This window comes from Pituophis catenifer, unplaced genomic scaffold, assembly GCF_029215685.1.
Source record: "Pituophis catenifer annectens isolate HBS135680 unplaced genomic scaffold, rPitCat1.0.hap2 SCAF_2, whole genome shotgun sequence".
Lineage (NCBI taxonomy): Eukaryota > Metazoa > Chordata > Lepidosauria > Squamata > Colubridae > Pituophis > Pituophis catenifer.
Genome location: NW_027256882.1, coordinates 102257903 through 102277309, shown reverse-complemented (window position 1 = coordinate 102277309; position 19407 = coordinate 102257903). Strand labels below are relative to the sequence as shown.

Genomic DNA, 19407 nt, shown 5'->3' with positions numbered 1-19407 from the left:
GGCTACAGCCCTGCACCCCAACCCTTATCACTTCTAGCCCTTATCAAATTCTGCGGCGATGAGTGACCCCCCGCGCTTCTGGAGTCCGCCTCTGAAGGTCACACAGACTGTGGCCCCTCGCCCTCGAAGCCACCTGACCCCCACCCCCGGGCCCCGTCTCCAAGCATTTCGCTCGCCCGTAACCCCACAGAGAAGCCTGCCAGCTGAGGCCCCCGGGCAGCCCGAGCCCGCCCCAAAAGCGGAGGGCACAACTCGGCGGCCCCCCGGCTCCGTCATTTTGCCTCCTAGACACATGTGACGCCGCGTCGCGTCGCCCCTGGAACGCGCCAGGCCAGGTTCTCCGGGCGGCTGTTCCCTCCAGCGACCGCCCCAGCCAGCGGCCTCTTTCGGAGGCGTCCGCCTGCCGCTCCCTTCCTCCGCTCAGAGCAGCCGCCGCCGCCGCCGCTCCTCCCCCGACTCAGCCTCCCCCCACCTCGCCCGCCCGCTCGCTCGCTCCCGCGGCGCAGAGACCCAGACCCGGAGCGCGCACGCTGCCGCCGCGGCTCCCTGCAGCTGCTTGGCCCGCTCGGCTCGGCCAGGCCCGCTTCCCCGCCCGTGGATCTTTCCGGCTCGCCTTCCCTCTCGGTCTTCCCGCCTGGGAGGAAGGCAGGAAAAGCGGCGGCGGGGAGGGGCCGCAGCGCCCCGCAAGGACCGGCTCCGACCCTGCTTGAGCTCGCGGTTCCCGGACCAAGCGATTCCCCCCCCCTTTCCCCAGCGTCACCCCTCTCCGGATCCCACAGGTAGGAGTCGCCCGCGGGCCTGGCGTCGCCTCTCCGCCCGCTCCTTTGCATAGGCGAGCAAGATGGAGCCTCGCCCAGTTGGCTCCGTGCGAGAGAAAGAAGGGAAAGGGCCGAGCGGCGTTGCCTGCCTGCTTGCCTCCCTTCCGCGGGCGCAGCTCCTGAGATCGGGACAAGCCCACCCTTCCATTTGTCGCTGAACCCGAGGAAGAGGAGGAAGCGAGACACTTTCCTCCTCTGGGGCCGGAGCGTGAACCCCTCTTCCCATCTTCCACCTCCAGGGAGGAACCGCGACATCCGCCGTCTGGAATAGCTTTCGAGCCTCTTGTTTGCGCCCCGTTGCATTGGAGAGGGAGGCGGTTTTGCGCCCCCCCTCCCCCAACCCCTTTCTCCCACCTCCGGGCCCCGGAGCGACTTGCTGCCCTTTCCTTTGGGGGCGTTATGTTCTTTCGACAAAGGTTCGGGAGACAAAGTACCATTGGAGTACTTCGGAACACTTCGAATAACTTGCCTTTATTTTGAATCGGGCGTTTTTAGAGGAATTGGTCGGGATCGTTTATACCCCGTTTTTGATAAGTGGAGTCTGGGAACAGAGGGAGAGCCATCCAGCCCTCGTTTTAACTATTCAATTAGAAATAGCTAAAAAAAAGGAAAGGGTGAGAGAACAAGTCAAAAAGGTAACTTGTTTATTGGGTAAATTGCTTTGAATAAAGCAGATGGCGAGTCCTGATGGTTTTGATCTGGTGGAATAGTAGCAAAAACTCATTAAGTCCCGTGCCCCCATTTCCTGATTTATTCTTCCCTCGAGATTATAATAAAATGCTCTCCGTAGCACATGCTCGCACTCACATATCCCAATGCAATATTCCCTGTAAATATCCTAGGAAGGCCATTGACACTCCGGTGCTTTGGGGGGCAGTGGTGAGTGAAAGAGAAGGGATAAAACTGCTGTAGTTCTTTGTGTTACTTATTGCTTTTTGCAGTCAGCAGCCATGGGAGCTGCATATCTTGCAGCTCTCATACACAGCATCTTTCTGAAATTTATTTCATTTTCTTAAATGCCCTATTTAATTTGCCTATTACAAACGGCTGCATATTTTTTCTCTCCTTATTTATATTTTATATATTTCTCTAAGTGCACGAATAAGGTTATGAATATTAACTTGCTAATTAAGGGTTTTAATAAACACAGCACATGTTTATTAAAACCTATTATTTACATATCTCTAGGTTTGACTCATATCTAGGTTGCGCTTTTACTGTACTTGATTATACATGTGGTCTGAGTCTTTGTTTTTAAATATTTAGTCTATAGCCCTGGGCATATTACAGAAATAGGTCCCATATGTAGAGAATTATATTGTTGTTTTTCCATTAAATTTGTATCTGTTGTGTTTTTTTTTAATTGAGGGGGCTGTGTATTGCTTTGTACTACGAAAAGAATGAACTCCTGCTTATTTCTGTTCAAGATATGGCTGCAGATTTCCCCCTCCTGAACGCTCAAAATTTCAAGGTAGCTTTTTGCTTCCTTTACAATTCTGTTTTTTCTTTTTCTTTCACTTTTTTTCAGGTTCACTGTAGAATTAAAGAGACAGTAGCATCTGCAGAATATGAATTCCACTGTGCATCAGGTCTATTTTATCTCTAACACCCTTGTTCTTGTGGTGATGGTGGTATATAATGATAAAAATCAAAAACATATATAGATAGATCAACCTTTTTAGGAAAAAAAACATAGACTAGGTCACAAGATAGCTGTTGAGAAAAAGTGATCTCCATCCTTGGATTTTTTTTTAATGCAAATATTCCAGTCCCTGTTTTACTACATCTAAGTCCTAGGATATTGTCTGAGGGTTCAGGATATAGCTAAACAGATCTAGATTTAATTGATGGCTAAATGGAAGACATTTAAGAATCTTATATTCTTCCCCTTGAAGTATATTATGGAAGAAAGAGAAGGTATAAATGTATATACAGTATATCACAGAAGTGAGTACACCCCCTTGCATTTTGTAAACATTTAAGTATATCTTTTCATGTGACAACACTGAAGAAATGACACTTGGCTACAAAGTAAAGTAGTGAATCTGCAGCTTGTATAACAGTGTAAATGTGCCGTCCCTTCAAAATAACGCAACACACAGCCATTCATGTTTAAACTGGTGGCAACAAAAGTAAGTACATCCCTAAATGATAATGTCCAAATGGGGCCCAAAGTGTCAATATTTTGTGTGGCCACCATTATTTTCCAGCACTCCCTCTTGGGCATAGACTTCATCATAGCTTCACAGGTTGCCACTAGAGTCCTCTTCCACACCTCCATGACAACATCACAGAGCTGGTGGATGTTAGAGACCTTGCGCACCTCCACCTTCCATTTCAGGACGCTCCGCAGATGCTCAGTAATGTTTTAGTCTGGGGACATGCTTGGCCAATCCATCAGCTTTACCCTCAGCTTCTTTAGCAAGGCAGTGGTTATTTTGGAGGTGTTTATGGGGTTGTTATCATGTTGGAATACTGCCCTGCAGCTCAGTCTCCGAAGGGAGGGGATCATGCTCTGCTTCAGTATGTCATAGTACATGTTGGCATTCATGGTTCCCTCAATGAACTAACTCCCCAGTGCCGGCAGCACTCATGCAGCCCCAGACCATGACATTCCCACCACCATGCTTGACTGTAGGCAAGACTCACTTGGCTTTGTACTCCTCACCTGGTTGCCGCCACACACGCTTGACACCATCTGAACCAAATAAGTTTATCTTGGTCTCATCGGACCACAGGACATGGTTCCAGGAATCCATGTCCTAAATCTTCTTGTCTGCAGCAAACCATTTGCAAGCTTTCTTGTGCATCATCTTTAGAAGAAGCTTCCTTCTGGGACAATAGCCCTGCAGACCAATTTGATGTAGCGTGCGGCGTATGGTCTGAGCACTGACAGGCTGACCCCCCCACCCCTTCAACCTCTGCAGCAATGCTGGCAGCGCTCACGTCTATTTCCCAAAGCCAACCTCTGGATATAACGCTGAACACGGGCACTCAACTTCTTCGGTCGACCATGGGAAGGCCTGTTCTCAGTGGAACCTGTCCTGTTAAACCGCTGTATGGTTCTTGGCCACTGTGCTGCAGTTCAGTTTCAGGGTCTTGGCATAGCCTAGGCCAGTGGTCCCCAACCTTTTTATCGCCGCGGCCCGCTGAGTGCGCGCAGGGGTGGGGGCACGGCCCAGGAGCTTTTGCGCATGGCCCATTGCGCACGGCCCAGGAGCCTTTGCGCTGCAGCGTTCATGTCCCCCGGCCGCTGCGCAGCCCGGTGCCAGGTACTCCACGGCCCGGCACCGGTCCGCGGACCGGGGGTTGGGGACCACTGGCCTAGGCCATCTCATTGTACATACGTTGTGGACTGACAATATTTGAATTTGAATTTACTTTATGTAGAACAACAATTCATTTTTTCAGATCCTCAGAGTGTTCATTGCCATGAGGTGCCATGTTGAACTTCCAGTGACCAGTATGAGAGAGAGAGAGCGATAATATCAAATTTAACACACCTGCTTCCCCTTCACACCTGAGACCTTGTACCACTAACGAATCAGTTTCCCAGGGAGGGAAAACGGCTACTTGGGCCCCATTTGGACATTATCACTTAGGGGTGTACTCACTTTTGTTGCCAGCAGTTTAGACATTAATGGCTGTGTGTAGCATTATTTTGAGGGGACAGCACATTTACACTGTTATACAAGCTGTATACTCACTACTTTACATTGTAGCCAAGTGTCATTTCTTCAGTGTTGTCATATGAAAAGATCTATTTAAATATTTACAAAATGTGAGGCAGTGTACTCACTTCTGTGATACACTGTATTCTCCTTTTTCTTTTGAGTCAAGCTTAGCTTTTAGTGATTTAATGGAAACATATGTACAAACATGTACAACATTATTAGTTTTATTTGTAATCCGTTTTCAAAGCAGTATAATTAATATTCCTTCCTCTCATTCTAGCTTTGTCATCATATCTTGTAAGGTATGTATGAGTAGAATAGAATAGAATTATTTATTGGCCAAGTGTGATTGGACACACAAGGAATTTGTCTTGGTTCATATTCTCTCAATGTACATAAAAGAAATGATACGTTCATCAAGAATCATAAGGTACAACACTTAATGATAATCATAGGGAACAAATAAGCGATCAGGAGCAATATCAATATAAATCATAAGGATACAAGCAACAAAGTTACAGTCATAAGTGGAAGGAGATGGGTGGTGGGAACAATGAAAAGATTAATGATGGAGGGATAGTAATTGTTCCAGAGCAATTTAGTGAGTTTCCTAATGCTAATTCAGAATTCTACTGTATTGCCATAGTGTTTTGTCCTTGTCATGAATCTACAAATATAGAAGGGTCAGCATAGGAATATTCTAAGGCAAGATGGGAATATTGTATCCTCTCTTTTTTAGGAAATAGTTTTTAGAAATCACATTGCTAAACTATAAAAAAGGCAGATTATAACACAAGTTTACAAAGTTCTGGAGCAAAAAAAAGAGTATATTCTGGTGGATTTTGGATCCAGATTATGATTTAATTAAATTCTGCTTCTGCAGGACAGGAAATAGGTAGATTCTTTTCCGTGAACAAGTAGTCTTCAACTTATGACTGTAATTGAGCCTACAATTACTGTGATAATTTGTACTGGTCATTAAACATGGAACTGCGTCCAATTTTACAACCTTTTTTGTGATGTTCATTAATGGATGTCATGGTCATTAAGTGAACTCGTTCACTACTGGCATTTTTTTGACCTAAACTGGAAGTAAATGTTGGTTTCTGGCAAAAATGTCGTAAATCATGGTCATGTGACCGTGGGGATACTGCAAACGACCATAAATGAGGGCCAATTCCTAACTGCCCAGAATGCAGTCATGTGCCCTGAGGGGCTGTCAGAATTCAAATCTGGGTCATACGAACTTTTTGGGGAGGCCTTTGTAACTTTAAACAGCTGCAGAACCTAACAAGACAGATACTGACTTCAGAGGATAATTAGAACTGCAGAAAAAACCATTGCTACCAACCTGCCTTCCATTGAGGATCTGTAAACTGCACGAGTCAAAAAGAGGGCTGTGAAAGTATTTACATACCCCTCGCATCCTACCCTCAAAACGACGCTATAGAGCACTGCACCCCAGAACAACTAGACACAAGAACAGTTTTTTCCCGAATGCCATCACTCTGCTAAACAAATAATTCCCTCAACACTGTCAAACTAGTTACTAAGTCTGCACTACTATTAATCTTCTCATTGTTCCCACCACCCATCTCCTTCCACTTATGGAAGCAATTTTGTTGCTTGTATCATTTGTACCCTAGGACTATCATTAAGTGTTGTACCTTATGATTCTTGATGAACGTATCTTTTCTTTTATGTACACTGAGAGCATATGCACCAAGACAAATTCCTTGTGTGTCCAATCACACTTGGCCAATAAAAAATTCTATTCTCTATTCTATTCTATTGCTAAGTGGCCAGTTATTAAGTCAAGAACTATTCTCTGCTGCATTTTCTGTTCTGGAAAACAGTCTCTTTGGAACAGCCTGATAGATAATATAATGAATTGCTGGAGCAGAAAGGATTACAGTAGTCAAGATTGCTTTCATCTCTTCTTTCAACAGGAAAATTTATTGGATCCAGTGCTTTCCAATAAAAGAGAAAAAAAAAATCATCTTCATTTAGTGCAGAGGAGGGTTTTTTTTAGATGATGCAGCTGTATTGTATTTACTAGAAAGGAAAATAAATTCTTTTTTCTCCCAAATATTTAACTTTAAAATAGGATGTTGATTGTAATATTTCTGAGAACCTCATAATAGAGACTGATGATTTGTGTGTGTGTGTATGAATGTTCCCATTGTATATGGATGTCTTAATTTAGAAAGTTGCTTTTCTTTTGAGTAAATACATTGCACTGTATCAGGCATAATTTTAGAAGAGCTTTTATTTGTTATCTAAATAAAATAGGGAATGCTTATTAAAATGCTTACCAGCTGTACTTTGTATAAATCAGTCTTGCTCAACACGGATTGTATTGCTGTCTGTGTTCTTTAAACTTGAGGGAGGGAAAATTGAGAATTGGCAATAGGTAGGGCCGGTGGTGAAATCCAAATTTTTTTACTACCGGTTCTATGGGCGTGGCTTGGTGGGTGTGGCAGGGGGAGGATACTGCAAAATCTCCATTCCCTTCCCACTCCTGGGGGAAAGATACTGCAAAATCTCCATTCCCACCCCACTCTGGGGCCAGCCAGAGGTGGTATTTGCTAGTTCTCCAAACTACTCAAAATTTCTGCTACCAGTTCTCTGAACTGCTCAAAATGTCCGCTAACGGTTCTCCAGAACCTGTCAGAACCTGCTGGATTTCACCCCTGGGTAGGGCCAAATTTTCATGGATGGATTTGGAATCTTCCATTTTAGGAATAGGCCGCTAGGGTTATCTTTGGCATATTGCCTCTGCCAAATCTGTTTCAGGGATTACAGTCAGGGGTGGCATTCACTTACCTTCGCTTACCGGTTCGCAAATGTGAGTGCGCGCGCCTCCGCAAGACCTTTCACTCATGCGCAGAGCATCAAAAATGGGACGTGATTATGTCCGGGGGGTGAGCAGAGCCTCCTGCTGCCGCCACTACAGGTTCGCCCAAACCGGATAGAACCAGCTGAATACCACCACTGATTACAGTATAGGTAATCCTCGATTTACAACAGTTTAGGGACAGTTCGAAGTTACAACAGCACTGAAAAAGTGCTGTTGTAACACTTTTCATAAGTGAAAAAGTGACCATTTTTCACTTATGACCATTGCAGCATCCCCATGGTCATGTCATTTACATCTAGATGCTTGACATCTGGTGTGTATTTATGATAGGTTGCAGGGTCATGTGACCATCTTTTGCCACCTTCTGACAAGTAAAGTCAATGGGAAGCCAGATTCACTTAACAACTGTGTTACTAATTTAACAGCTGCAGTGATGCACTTAACAAATGTGGCAAGAAAAGTCATAAAATGGGACAAAGCTCTCTTAACAAATTTCTCACTTAGCAACATAAATTCTGGGCTCAATTTTGACCGTAAGTCAAAATCAGAAAACACACAGAAAAACAATACCGGTATTGTTTTTCTGTGTGTTTTCTGATTTAATATGGCAGGAAATCATACTATCAATTTTTGTTTATTGGATTGAATAACTGTAGTGGAGACAGCTGCAAAAAAAATAAAATTAGGGGGTTGAGGTTGTCGGCCTCTGATATAAATACTTGCATTATAGCAACCTGCTTAATATTGCATGAACTCTGATAATCACTAAGGCTGCTACTGTATACCATTAAATATGAGTAAGCTCCATCCAAATCAGCGGGAATTATGTCTGGCTGTCCTGACTAGATCTTAGTTTGCAACTCTGGATTATCTTTTTCCTCAAATTTCCTTAAGTAGCATTGTAGACAGATGATACTAATCTCTAGATGGAGTCAAACCTGATTCACTAGACAGATTAATGAAAACAATAGCTTTTCTAGGTGGCACTTTGTGGGCACAATGAATGCTTCTTTGCAGCCATGACTAGACTATTTTATATTTAAATGCAGTTTACATTTATCAGAGATGATTAAGTTCGAGGGAATTAAGACCAGTTGTGCTAATGTCTGCTTTTTTATTGGTTTCCCTTAACTTTCCAGTAGACTACAATATAGCAAAGTGTTTTTCAACCTTGGCCGCTTGGAGTTGTGTGGATTTCAACTCCCGGAATGCTGACTGGGGAATTGAACACATATCTTAAATTCGTGGAAGTTGAAGTCCACACATCTTAAATTCACCAAAGTTGAAAAACACTTTGCTTTAGTGGGTGAGAAAGATAGAAATGAAAGAATTTTGTGTTCAGAAAATAGAAGTGTTTCTATCTCAAAAAATCAGTAATTATTGATTATCCCAATAATTCAGTAATTGAATTATTATTTTCAGAACAATAAAAAAGCTAAGACTTAAATCCAGCTATTGCCCTTTTTGATTTGGTTGAGATTTCTGATAATGGAAAAAGAAAGGAACGGAAATAAGTGGCAAAAAAATTAACCTTCATCCTTGTTCTTGTAATAGAAATTTCTACTAGTTCAAAATCTGCCTGTGGAAGGTCGTCACTGGATGCAAATCTGGGGTTAGATTGCATTAAGCCATAATGTTTAAACCAAACAGTAGTGGGGTTTTCCCAAAGGTGCTTTTTCAGGAGGCCACTGGACTTTCTTGTTTTATCTTTGAAGACGTTTCACTTCTCATCCAAGAAGCTTCTTCGGCTCTGACTGGATGGTGGGGAATGGAAGGATTTATATTCCTTGCAGACAGCTGATCATTTGCATTTTTTTAGACTCTAAAATTTAGAGGGTCGTTGAAGCACTTGGAGGTTTATCTGTGTCCTCAGGGTCTCCTGAGTAGTGCTCCTGGTTCCTGTAGTCTGCAATTTTTCTCTGGAAATCCATTCCTACTCCCATACTATTCAAAGGATATTCATCCCAAATTGTATCGCTAAAAGTCAGTAGAAATTCTCAATCATCCAGGTCATGGTTGTCCCAAAGGTGCTTTTTCAGGAGGCAATTTAATGAGAAGCAAAATGTCTTCAAAGAAAAAAACAAGACAGTCCAGTTGGCTCCTGAAAAAGCACCTTTGGGACAACCATGACCTGGATGACAAAGAATCTCTACAGACTAGTAGTGGGGTTTGCTTAGTTTTGGTTCAGCATTTTGTATAAATAGAATCATACGGCTTGAAGGGACCCTGGAGATCTTCAAGTCTTAATTCCTTGCCCAAGGCAAGAGTCCTTATACCATCTTGGATAAAAGGTTGCCCAATTTTTTTTCTTGAAACCCTCCAGCGACGGAGAACCCACAAACTCCAGAAGGCAAGCTGTTCCATTGCTTAATAATTCTTATTGTTCTTACTGTCAGTAAATTCCTTTATTTCTAAGTATAATATAATTATAGGTAATCCTCGAATTATGACCATAAATGAGCCCAGAATTTTCTTTGCTAAGAAAACAGTTGTTAAGTGAACTTTGCCCCATTTTACACCCTTTTTGCCATAGCTATTATTAAGCTACTCACTGCATTTGTTAATTGTTGTAACTGTTGTAACCTTGAACGGTCACTAAATGAATGGTTGTAAGTTGAAGACTACCTGTATTGTATTTCATATAATTATAAACACACATGATTCAATTATTGTATACCAGGGTGGATAAAAATCAATGGTTTTTTAAAAAAAATCAAAAAAATCAGATTTTTTTTAATTTAAATCAGATTTTTTTGATTTTTATTGAATTTATTTTAATAAAAAACTTTTGGGGTAAAAATCTATTGTAAGATAGTTTTCTATTTAAGATACATAAATAATTTAGTTTATTCAGCATGAAATGGAGCTTAGTTATGTAGCACAAGGCTGTATATTCCGCAACACTGGGACTATCGGTGAGTCAACAGTGGGTCAAAGAGTAGCAGAGATGACAGTTGCTCTTTAAAAATTATGATTTAAATCGAGTTGATTTAAATCAAGTCTTTTTACTAGTGATTTAAATCATGATTTAAATCGACTCGATTTAAATCAAATCCACCCTGTTGTATACATATATAATTTATAATTATAAAATGTAATTTTTGTATTTTCAGATTTATTTCAAAATTCTTGTAAATAAACAAGAGTGCTCATTTTAACAGTACACTTCAGTTGCATATAAAAATCCTTCAGGTTTAGAACTATTCAAAATATTGTGTTGATCATAATTCAAGACTTTTGGATCTTGCTAATTTACCTGAATTAAATTACAATATGAGATGTTTTAATTGAAAGCTTCTGCTATTCTGTGTGTTGAGGTAATCCTGATTCCTCTTCCAGATTATTTAAAAATGTGATTGACGATTAGCTGATATAAAGTGTTAATAGCCCTGCTCACAATTGAAAAAAAATTATCTGCCATTTTCAGACTAGGATTAACCCAAAGTGTAAATCAGAACTCCATAATATTAGTAAAGATCAATATTATAACAGTACTTCTCACCTGGCATCTTCCAAACGTTCAATTTTTAGCACTGGAAACTGTAGAAATTTGACTAACAAAGGAACCCAAACCCTTGGCAGGATTTCAGAGGGATCACATAATAATTTACCAGTAGTGTCCATAAGAAGCAATTGCTTGATTATGAATTACTGTTTGCATTTTATAGTGCTGAAAAGAGCTTCGCATCTGTGAAGCTTATTTTGATTGAGAATTTTGCTGTGAATTTAAAAGTATTTTTAATATAAAAGGTTGAGTTCATGTAGTACAAACATGTGAAATGAACACAAATACAAATTGCAAGTATACACTGGCAATGATTTGAAATGGTTTTTATTTTAAATAATGTATTGGGCTGCTTTGTGTCCTATGTGAAGCTCCTTAACATTGAAAAGCATTTATAAGGCAATAAACACAATTTAATGCAAAACTTAAGTTGTTTTTTTTTTAATGTTATCTTGGTTTTAAACTTTTATTTCATTTTTTTTAACAGAAAATGATGCATCCTGTTGCCAGTAGCAACTCCCCTTTCTGCGGGACTGGAAAAACATCTTGCCTTAATGATGACAATGGGACACCCACCGATCAGTTTGATTTATATTCCACACAGCAAACCAAGTATAGCCACACAGTCGGGCACAAGCCAATACCATGCCAGAGACAAGATGCATTAAATGAACCACATTTGCAGACCACAAGTAGCAGAAATTTAGAGGCGAAAGATGAACTTAAAAAAAAGAAAAATCTCAACAGATCTGGAAAACGTGGAAGGCCTTCGGGGACGACAAAATCAGCGGGATACAGAACGAGCACAGGTAGACCACTCGGGACCACCAAAGCAGCTGGATTTAAGACAAGTCCAGGTAGACCCTTGGGCACAACTAAAGCTGCAGGTTACAAAGTGAGCCCGGGGAGACCTCCTGGCAGCATTAAAGCTCTATCACGGCTTCCAAATCTAAGTTATACTTGTAGCACTGCAGCTTTTCCTTACTCTGTGGTGCATAACAGAGGAGTACATGCTACTGGTGAAACAAGTAGCAAAATCAAACAACCCACTGAATAATATGTATAGGTCGATAAATATTTCTTCAGTAATCCTTTTTAAATTATCTAAGTTGTGGCATGTTTTTTCACTTCTTTTGTAACTTTTTCACAACTTCCTTTCTTATTTTTTTTTAAAGATGGCATATCATAACCATATAATGTTTTTTTGTTTACAAGTGGAATCCCCAGTGATGCACTTGTGTATTTTCAAAAAGTAATTGCAAATATTCTGAGCGACAAAAATTATTGCCTAGTCATTTTAGTTGAGGAGCTGTTAATTCAAATAGCAGATTTCCAGCTCCCTGATTTTTGAAAATTGCAACAGACTTGATTAAAACACATCAGAATAGACTAATAGAAACCAATCATTCAGGATTGTCTTATAAGTAACAGTAGTTCTATAAATTTTGCAATGTATATGATTCTTTTTTTCTTTCCTCTTTAAATAGGAATGAGTAGAAATGAATTTTTTCCACAATTGCTGGAATTTAACACGGACCTCAGAACTTGTAGATATGTCAAAACTTCGAAGCTATATTTTTAGGAAGTTATCATTCCAGGCAGCCATTCATTGAACTGCTATCATTTACAAGTAATTCAAATACTTTGTTAAAGAAATAGTTTGTATGCAGCACCTGATCTATAGTCTAAGTGCTACTTTTCCATTACAGTATGGTATCTCTCTCTTGGAAGTGCTAACTATTGCACACTGAGTTACGGTTTATAAAGCCTAAGACTATACACACCAAATTATAAATAATGAAATACCAGAATTTTTTATAAATCTTAAAAAGTGCTATCAAATATGCATTTAATGGGCACGATGAAGGTTATCTCTGAGATTTTGTTCCCTTATAAGTCCAATTAATTTGACTGATACATAGCATAAGCAAAGTTGTAGAATTGCCCTGTATTTTTCAAAATTTGTCCGGAAACATACAAGTTCACAATGACTTTATAATATCTCCATAGCTGGCAGCCTTTTTTAAAAAAGAAAAAAAAAATGGTATAATTGAAAATTATACTTCTCAGATATGTGATTTCCCATTTTTAAAATAATTTTGTCAGTACAAAACTTCTGGAGCTAAGTGAGCATATATTTACCAAAGGAAGACATTTCATGGTTCATAATTGGAAATGATACAGATGATGCACAAGCAAGTTGTGATTTGATGTGTTTATAGACACCCAGATATATAACAGACTTTAGGAATATATCTATGCATGGAGGTGCAGAATGATAAATACAATTTCTGATTTTTGTGCGCCTAAAATAAATGTTCTGCTTTGAGCTGGGTATGTGTTATTATTTTTAAGATTGTATATGAGTGTGTACGTATGTATGTATGTGTGAGAGAAAAAGGGGGAAAGACAGAAAAAGATAGACTGTATCTACAGTATTACACAAATTGCATTATAATTGACCAGAAAACACTCAATATTAAATAGATTTCATAATTGTTATTCCAAAACTAAGTTTACATTTTGTTAATTCTTAAAATGTTTTATCTTCAGATTCACTTGAGAGAGGTTGTAAATATTTACAGCTTTCATTTGGAATAGACCTCTTTCACATTACGTACAAGTGAAAATTAACAGTATTGAATTTTTTCTTTGTAAGATCAATGTTGTAGCCTGCTGACGTTTTGATGACAGCTCTGATTCCAGTAATGACAACTTAAGAAATGGGTGTCATTTCATGCCTTTTTTATCAGGAAAAAAGCAGCAAGCCTTCAGGTGTTCCAGTGATGCCTAACTCATAATGAGCTGGACTTTATCCTATATTTTATAACAGAGTATTGAATTGCTTTGAGGGGACTTTGTACGCACTGGCAACCATGAACCTCAACAATACTGGAAGGCTTTTTAGTCATGTAAACTAAGGCAGCTAAACTGCTACTAAATGTTTTGTCTTATTTTTGCTCAAGCTAAGTTTCCTTGAAAAACTTTGGAATTATCAGTTTTTTACTTTTTTTCACAGAGGTGCAACTTTTGACACAGTGCTAATGTGAGCTAATTCTCCCTCAGGACATATATTGTACTGTCTGTTTTGTTACACTCCCCCCACCCTTCCCAAAAGCTGCTTGGAAAGAAGCTGAATGTAAAATCTAAACAAACGGCATACTCTTACGGCAAGATACAAATTTATCTCATGCCAGAAGTGTATTTTTAATCAACTGTATTTCTTACCTCCTGTTTTTCTCATACTCCCCCCCCTTTTTTTTAACTTCTCACAAATGAGTTTGTTTGATGATGCCAAACAGTGTATTGGGAGGTAAGGCAGATGCATTATTGTTCTAATGTGATGAATTATGTATTCTGAGAAAATATATGCTGAGAACATAAGCAATTTATGCTCATCTATAAAATGGAAAACACATCCATTAAAAAGACTAATAGTTAAAATAGGCAGAAAGGGTAGTTATATACTCATTGGATTTATTAACCAGGCCAGGAGAGCACTGTTGGACATTTCTTGATTCCAATTGATTTTACCTTCTACTGCAGTTCATAAGGGCCTTGCTATAGAGAAAACAGAAGTCAGCGATTTGAGATGTTTGAATGATAAATTCAAATATTTTTGCTACTGCTGTATATAGTCTTCTGAATACATTGTGCTTTTTTTGGTACACTATCTCTTGTCATGATAAACACTGCAACAGCATGTTAATTCCTATGCTTTGTTATTACTGGGAAGGAAGAGTGTCCTTTCTTTCGATAGTATTGATACATGATTTGTAAAGCAAATGATAATTTTATATTCTATAAATTGTACTCTACATAAGCTAGGATTGTTAATGTGTATTCACACTGCTCAAAACATCTACATGTTGTGCTTTATCTTTCTTTTGGTTAAATATAGATATTTGTTGTATCTTTTGATAAATAAATAATTAAGCATTAATAGGGACCTATACTATTTAAAAGACAGAAAAAATGCTGTTTACTTTCTAACTAACTTTACATAAACTATAGAACCAAATAACTTTACTACTATTTTTTAAGTCTTGCACTGGATATGTTCAAAATTATTGTATAAGTAGTACTTTCTAAATACAGCTTTGTCTACTACATCAAGAATCACTTTTGTTTCATAACTTTTTAAAGTTACTTAATACTGATCAGGATCTTTGTTCTGCAATGGGCCATTTTTTAAAGAAATTACACATTTTCTTTTGGTTTCAGAAGAAATCCAGAAAAGTAATGTATATGGGATGGGAAATTCCATGACCAATGAGGCAGGAGGGATTACAGTCAGGGCATTAAAAGAATTTTAAAAGCAAAAACTTTCAGAATGAGAACTCTACAATTATTCCCTAAGTTGTCATTCTACTTTATATCACTATACATACAGTGCAACATCATGTAGTTCACTAACTACAGTTACTTGCAATCAAAGCTTCTAGTCTTGCTTATACTCAAATGCTTTTTATTATACATATATTAAATATAGTTCATTATTATAATGAAAATATTAGAACAAGCCCTTCCTTTTGGTCTCCTCTCCCAAATAGATAAATTTAAGTTCTGCAATGTGTAATCAATTTCATCTTGAAAATTATGATAGCATAACAATTTTTTAAAAAATATATATTTAAATACTGTAGGCTATTTTAAGATTTTCACTTTCACAACTTGCTTTTCCATGGACAGGTTATTTTATTAGAAAAAAATCATTAATATCATCATCCTGTCTTCTGGTGTAAAAAGTCTGATTAGATAACTGTGTTTGTTCTTACATCCATGAACCTCAGCTACTCATGTGCAATTGTCTGTATGGGAATGGAGTAGTATTCATGAACTGTACTTATGTCATCATTTGGATGTATATTTATTAATAAAGTAATTACTTTAAACACAAAATAATGTTTCATTTCTTGCCATTTATTGCATCTGTCTTTCATAAATTTCATAAACGCCTTAAATTTATAAAATAATGCAATACTAGCCTACTTAACAAAATGAAGAACTGTTAATCTCTTGATATTTTCTTTCTTTTATCCATAAAAATATTGAACTAAATTCTTTTAAGTTTTTCTTCTGCTCTTCATGTATTCTTACAAAGTCTAATAGAAGGACAATGTCCACCAATGTTATTGGCTATTGATTTTGGTGACCATCTGATTAATAATATTTGTATGCACACGTGTGAGGCTAGGTATGCATGACAGCAAAAGTGTGAATGAGTGGTGAGGGTCTGAGTACCATGGTAAATTTGTGATAAAAAAATGTAATAGTTGATTATTTAAAAGTAATGGATCAATATTTAATTTAAAATTAAAATTTAATTTAAAATCTTTCATTTTAAATCCTTTTTAAAAAATATTTTGAATAGGCTGTCAATTGTCAGTTCTATGGCCAATATGAACCTTTTGCTTAAAAAAACATGTGCACTGTTCCTTTACTGAAACCCTTTCAGAAATATTAAAATGTCACAACAGAGAGTTTTTAGTGGTATATCTTTTTAGATTCTTCATTAGAATAAGATGGATAATTTTTAATTTAATTTTTTGTGTCTTTATGTCTTATAGCAGTAGATGGGCCCTGTAACTTTTAGAGACGCATTACATCCTTTGAAGAAAAGAGGCCTAGTTCAGAGGTGGGCTTCACATAATTTAACAACCGGTTCGCCCCAGCGCTGAAAATATGAGCCCGCGCGCCTTCCGCGCATGCGCTTTGCTCGCCTCCATGCACGCTGCTTAAAAAATGCGGGTAAATAGGACGGCATAGTGCTGGGGCCACAGGTCACAATTACCACTTTGCCCGAATCGGTACGAACTGGTTGAATCCCATCCCTGGCTTAGTTTGCTCGAATACATTATTTGCATGGAGAACATCCTGGGTTTTATCCCTGGCAGTTTCATTTAAGACTGGATAACCCTACTACCCAAAATTCCAGAGAACTGCTCAGTAAGTGCCCTAAAATAGATACACCATTGTTTGATTTGTTACACAACCCTAAGAAAAAACCCCTTATAAGATTTTTTGATTTTGATTACCTGTTTAATTGTGTTTTGAATTGGATTCAGAAACCATTTGGTAATCGGTATGTGTAAGCTCTTTCTTCTACTAGAGCAGAGAAATAGTGCAGACATATATAAAGTTGCATGCATTTGTATACTTAAGGTTGACTAGACCTGAAAATTGGATTTCAGAAATAAATTTTCAAGCTTTTCTTATAAGAGAATATCTTCTTTATTGATACTCTGTCTCATAAAGTACTATGTGCGTCATTTAATGTTGGATGCTGACATGGAATAATTGAGGTGTCTCATCAGTTGAATATAGCTCATAATGTTTGTTTGCCCAAGGGACATTTGCAGGGGGTCAAAATAAGCAATCCCTGTAAACTGATACCTATTTGCCACTCTTAGCATTTAAGAGGCTAATCAAGATCCACAAAATTTGGCATTCTATCGGGGCTACTGCTGCATACAAGGTGCTCTTGTGCAGAATTTCACTTAATCCCCTCCCAAAGGTGCTTTTTTTTCCCCAAGAGGCAACTGGACTTTCAAGTTGCCTCTTGAAAAAAGTAGCTTTGGGACAACCATGACCTGCATGATTGAGAATCTCTATAGACACTTAATTCCCTCCCCACTAAAAAAATAGTTTCAAATGTTCAGAATATTGTATTTCTCTTCCATGCTAAGCGGCTTTTGAACTTTTATTTTAACTTGCAATTGGGACCTTTCCGCCCCCCCTCCCCCGCCAGCAACCTTGTATGATGAACAATTTGCAGACCAAGTTGCAGCAGCCATGCTTTCCATTATCTTAAGGTTACACATTTTCTTTCCTCTTTCCTTCCCACTTTTTTACGATTGGTGTAGAGCAGCGGCCCCCAACCTTTTGGGCACCAGGGACTGATTCTGTAGAGAGTGGTTTTTCCACAGACCGGAGGAGGTGTGGTTTTGTATGCTACCTGCAACACGCAGATGAGACTTTACTTGTTTGCACGGCCCGGTTTTTGGTATGCCAAAGCCTGGTGCCAGTCCACAGACTTGGGTTTTGGGGACCCCTGGTGTAGAGACTTCTGGCATAACCCTTCACTAAAATGTTTATAGTAAAGGTAAAGGTTCCCCTCACACATACGTGCTAGTCGTTCCCAACTCTAGAGGGCGGTGTTCATCTCTGTTTCTAAACCGAAGAACCAGCGCTGTCTGATGACAATTCCGTGGTCATGTGGCTGGGATGACTAAATGCCGAAGGCTCACGGAATGCTGTTACCTTCCCACCAAGGTGGCTCCTATTTTTCTACTTGCATTTTTACATGCTTTTGAACTGCTAGATTGGCAGAAGCTGGGGCAAGTAATAGGAGCTCACTCCGTTATGCGGCACTAGGGATTTGAACCGCTGAACTGCTGACCTTTCTGACCGATAAGCTCAGCATCTTAGTCACTGAGCCACCACGTCCCCTAAAATGTTTATAGATAGGAATAATATAGAAATTTCAAATGACTCAATCCCAATTTCCAAGTTAAGTCAGCAATAAATGTACAGGCTCAAATACTAAGATTTACAGCATACTGTTATATTAGTAGGAGTGTATGTTTGTGGAGGGTAAGAATCCTGAGATAGATGCTTTTGACAACCCTGAAGAAATAATACTTTTAGGTAGATTTTAAATATTTTTAATGAAGCAATGCTACTTACAAATGTTGTATTATTTCAATATCTATACAGAAATGATTGGAAAATTTAAACTCTAAAGCCGATACCAAAATAACACTAAATCAATAAACAATTTTGTTCTCAGTATGCACAAATATTTATGCTGTCACAACTCGTTATAAGGGTTATGATCCTTTCCCAACCCATAACAGAAATACCTAATCCAAAATAGGTAATGCCCAACAGGGTTAACTAAAATATATTTTTCTTTGTATATGTTGAGACACTGCCTTTGAAAGAAACACTGCAAGCTTAGCTCTGGTATATACAAAGGAAGAGTTGTCCACTGGAAACACCATAGCAGACTGTTCAGCTGGTGGTGAAAACCTCTTGGCCACATTCTGAATGAATGGCAATATGTTCCTTTGGTTTCTAGACAGGGACTTCAATGAAGAACTACTATATAACTTATTTATGGGACAAACTCTAGATCTGCCACGTATTTTTATACTGTTCATGACAACCATTATTCTGATGACCAAAGAGCTGGTTGGGAGGCCTGTGAGGCTTTGGTAGGTAATTACTTGGGTGCTTTATTAGTAGCAATAGTTGCTTATTTAATGAGTCAAGTATTACTTTTAGCTTTATGTTTGCCTAATGTTTGTTTGTTCAGTCATTTATTCATTCAAATTCTAATGCTGTACCTACGCTCACCAAGTGGTTCTGGATGGTTTATAGAGCATTAACATAATAGCAGTACTGATATCCATCCAGAACTAAAATTGGAAAATCCCTGGAAACAGACAGTTCATGTCATGAATGCACAGATACTTAGTCTTACTAGTTTGACAGCATCAGTTAATTGGCTAGGGATTGAGATATACAACTGGTATCATTGGCATA

The 19407-nt window shown here is 38.8% G+C and overlaps 1 protein-coding gene across 3 annotated transcripts; it reads left to right on the top strand.

Annotated features, from left to right (window-relative positions):
- The first annotated feature begins 602 nt into the window (after positions 1-602).
- CUNH5orf24 (chromosome unknown C5orf24 homolog) lies at positions 603-14606 on the top strand. 3 transcript variants are annotated; one of them, XM_070933908.1, is made up of 3 exons: positions 1441-1453; positions 2187-2289; positions 11345-14606. In XM_070933908.1, exons 2-3 carry the CDS (start codon positions 2248-2250, stop codon positions 11912-11914), a joined length of 612 nt encoding a protein of 203 aa, XP_070790009.1. In that variant the 5' UTR covers positions 1441-1453; positions 2187-2247; the 3' UTR covers positions 11915-14606. The 3 variants fall into 3 exon arrangements, with proteins under 3 accessions (XP_070790010.1, XP_070790009.1, XP_070790011.1); XM_070933910.1 differs by lacking the exon at positions 1441-1453 and adding an exon at positions 1573-1697; XM_070933909.1 differs by lacking the exons at positions 1441-1453; positions 2187-2289 and adding an exon at positions 603-779.
- Positions 14607-19407: the final 4801 nt, after the last annotated feature.

Coding starts and splice junctions, on each gene's coding strand:
- CUNH5orf24 (XM_070933910.1), top strand. CDS start 1,612: ATGCTCGCACTCACATATCCCAATGCAATATTCCCTGTAAATATCCTA. Junction 1,698..2,186: donor CGGTGCTTTGGGGGGCAGTG/GTGAGTGAAAGA, acceptor TTTTTAATTGAG/GGGGCTGTGTATTGCTTTGT. Junction 2,290..11,344: donor TGAACGCTCAAAATTTCAAG/GTAGCTTTTTGC, acceptor TTTTTTTAACAG/AAAATGATGCATCCTGTTGC.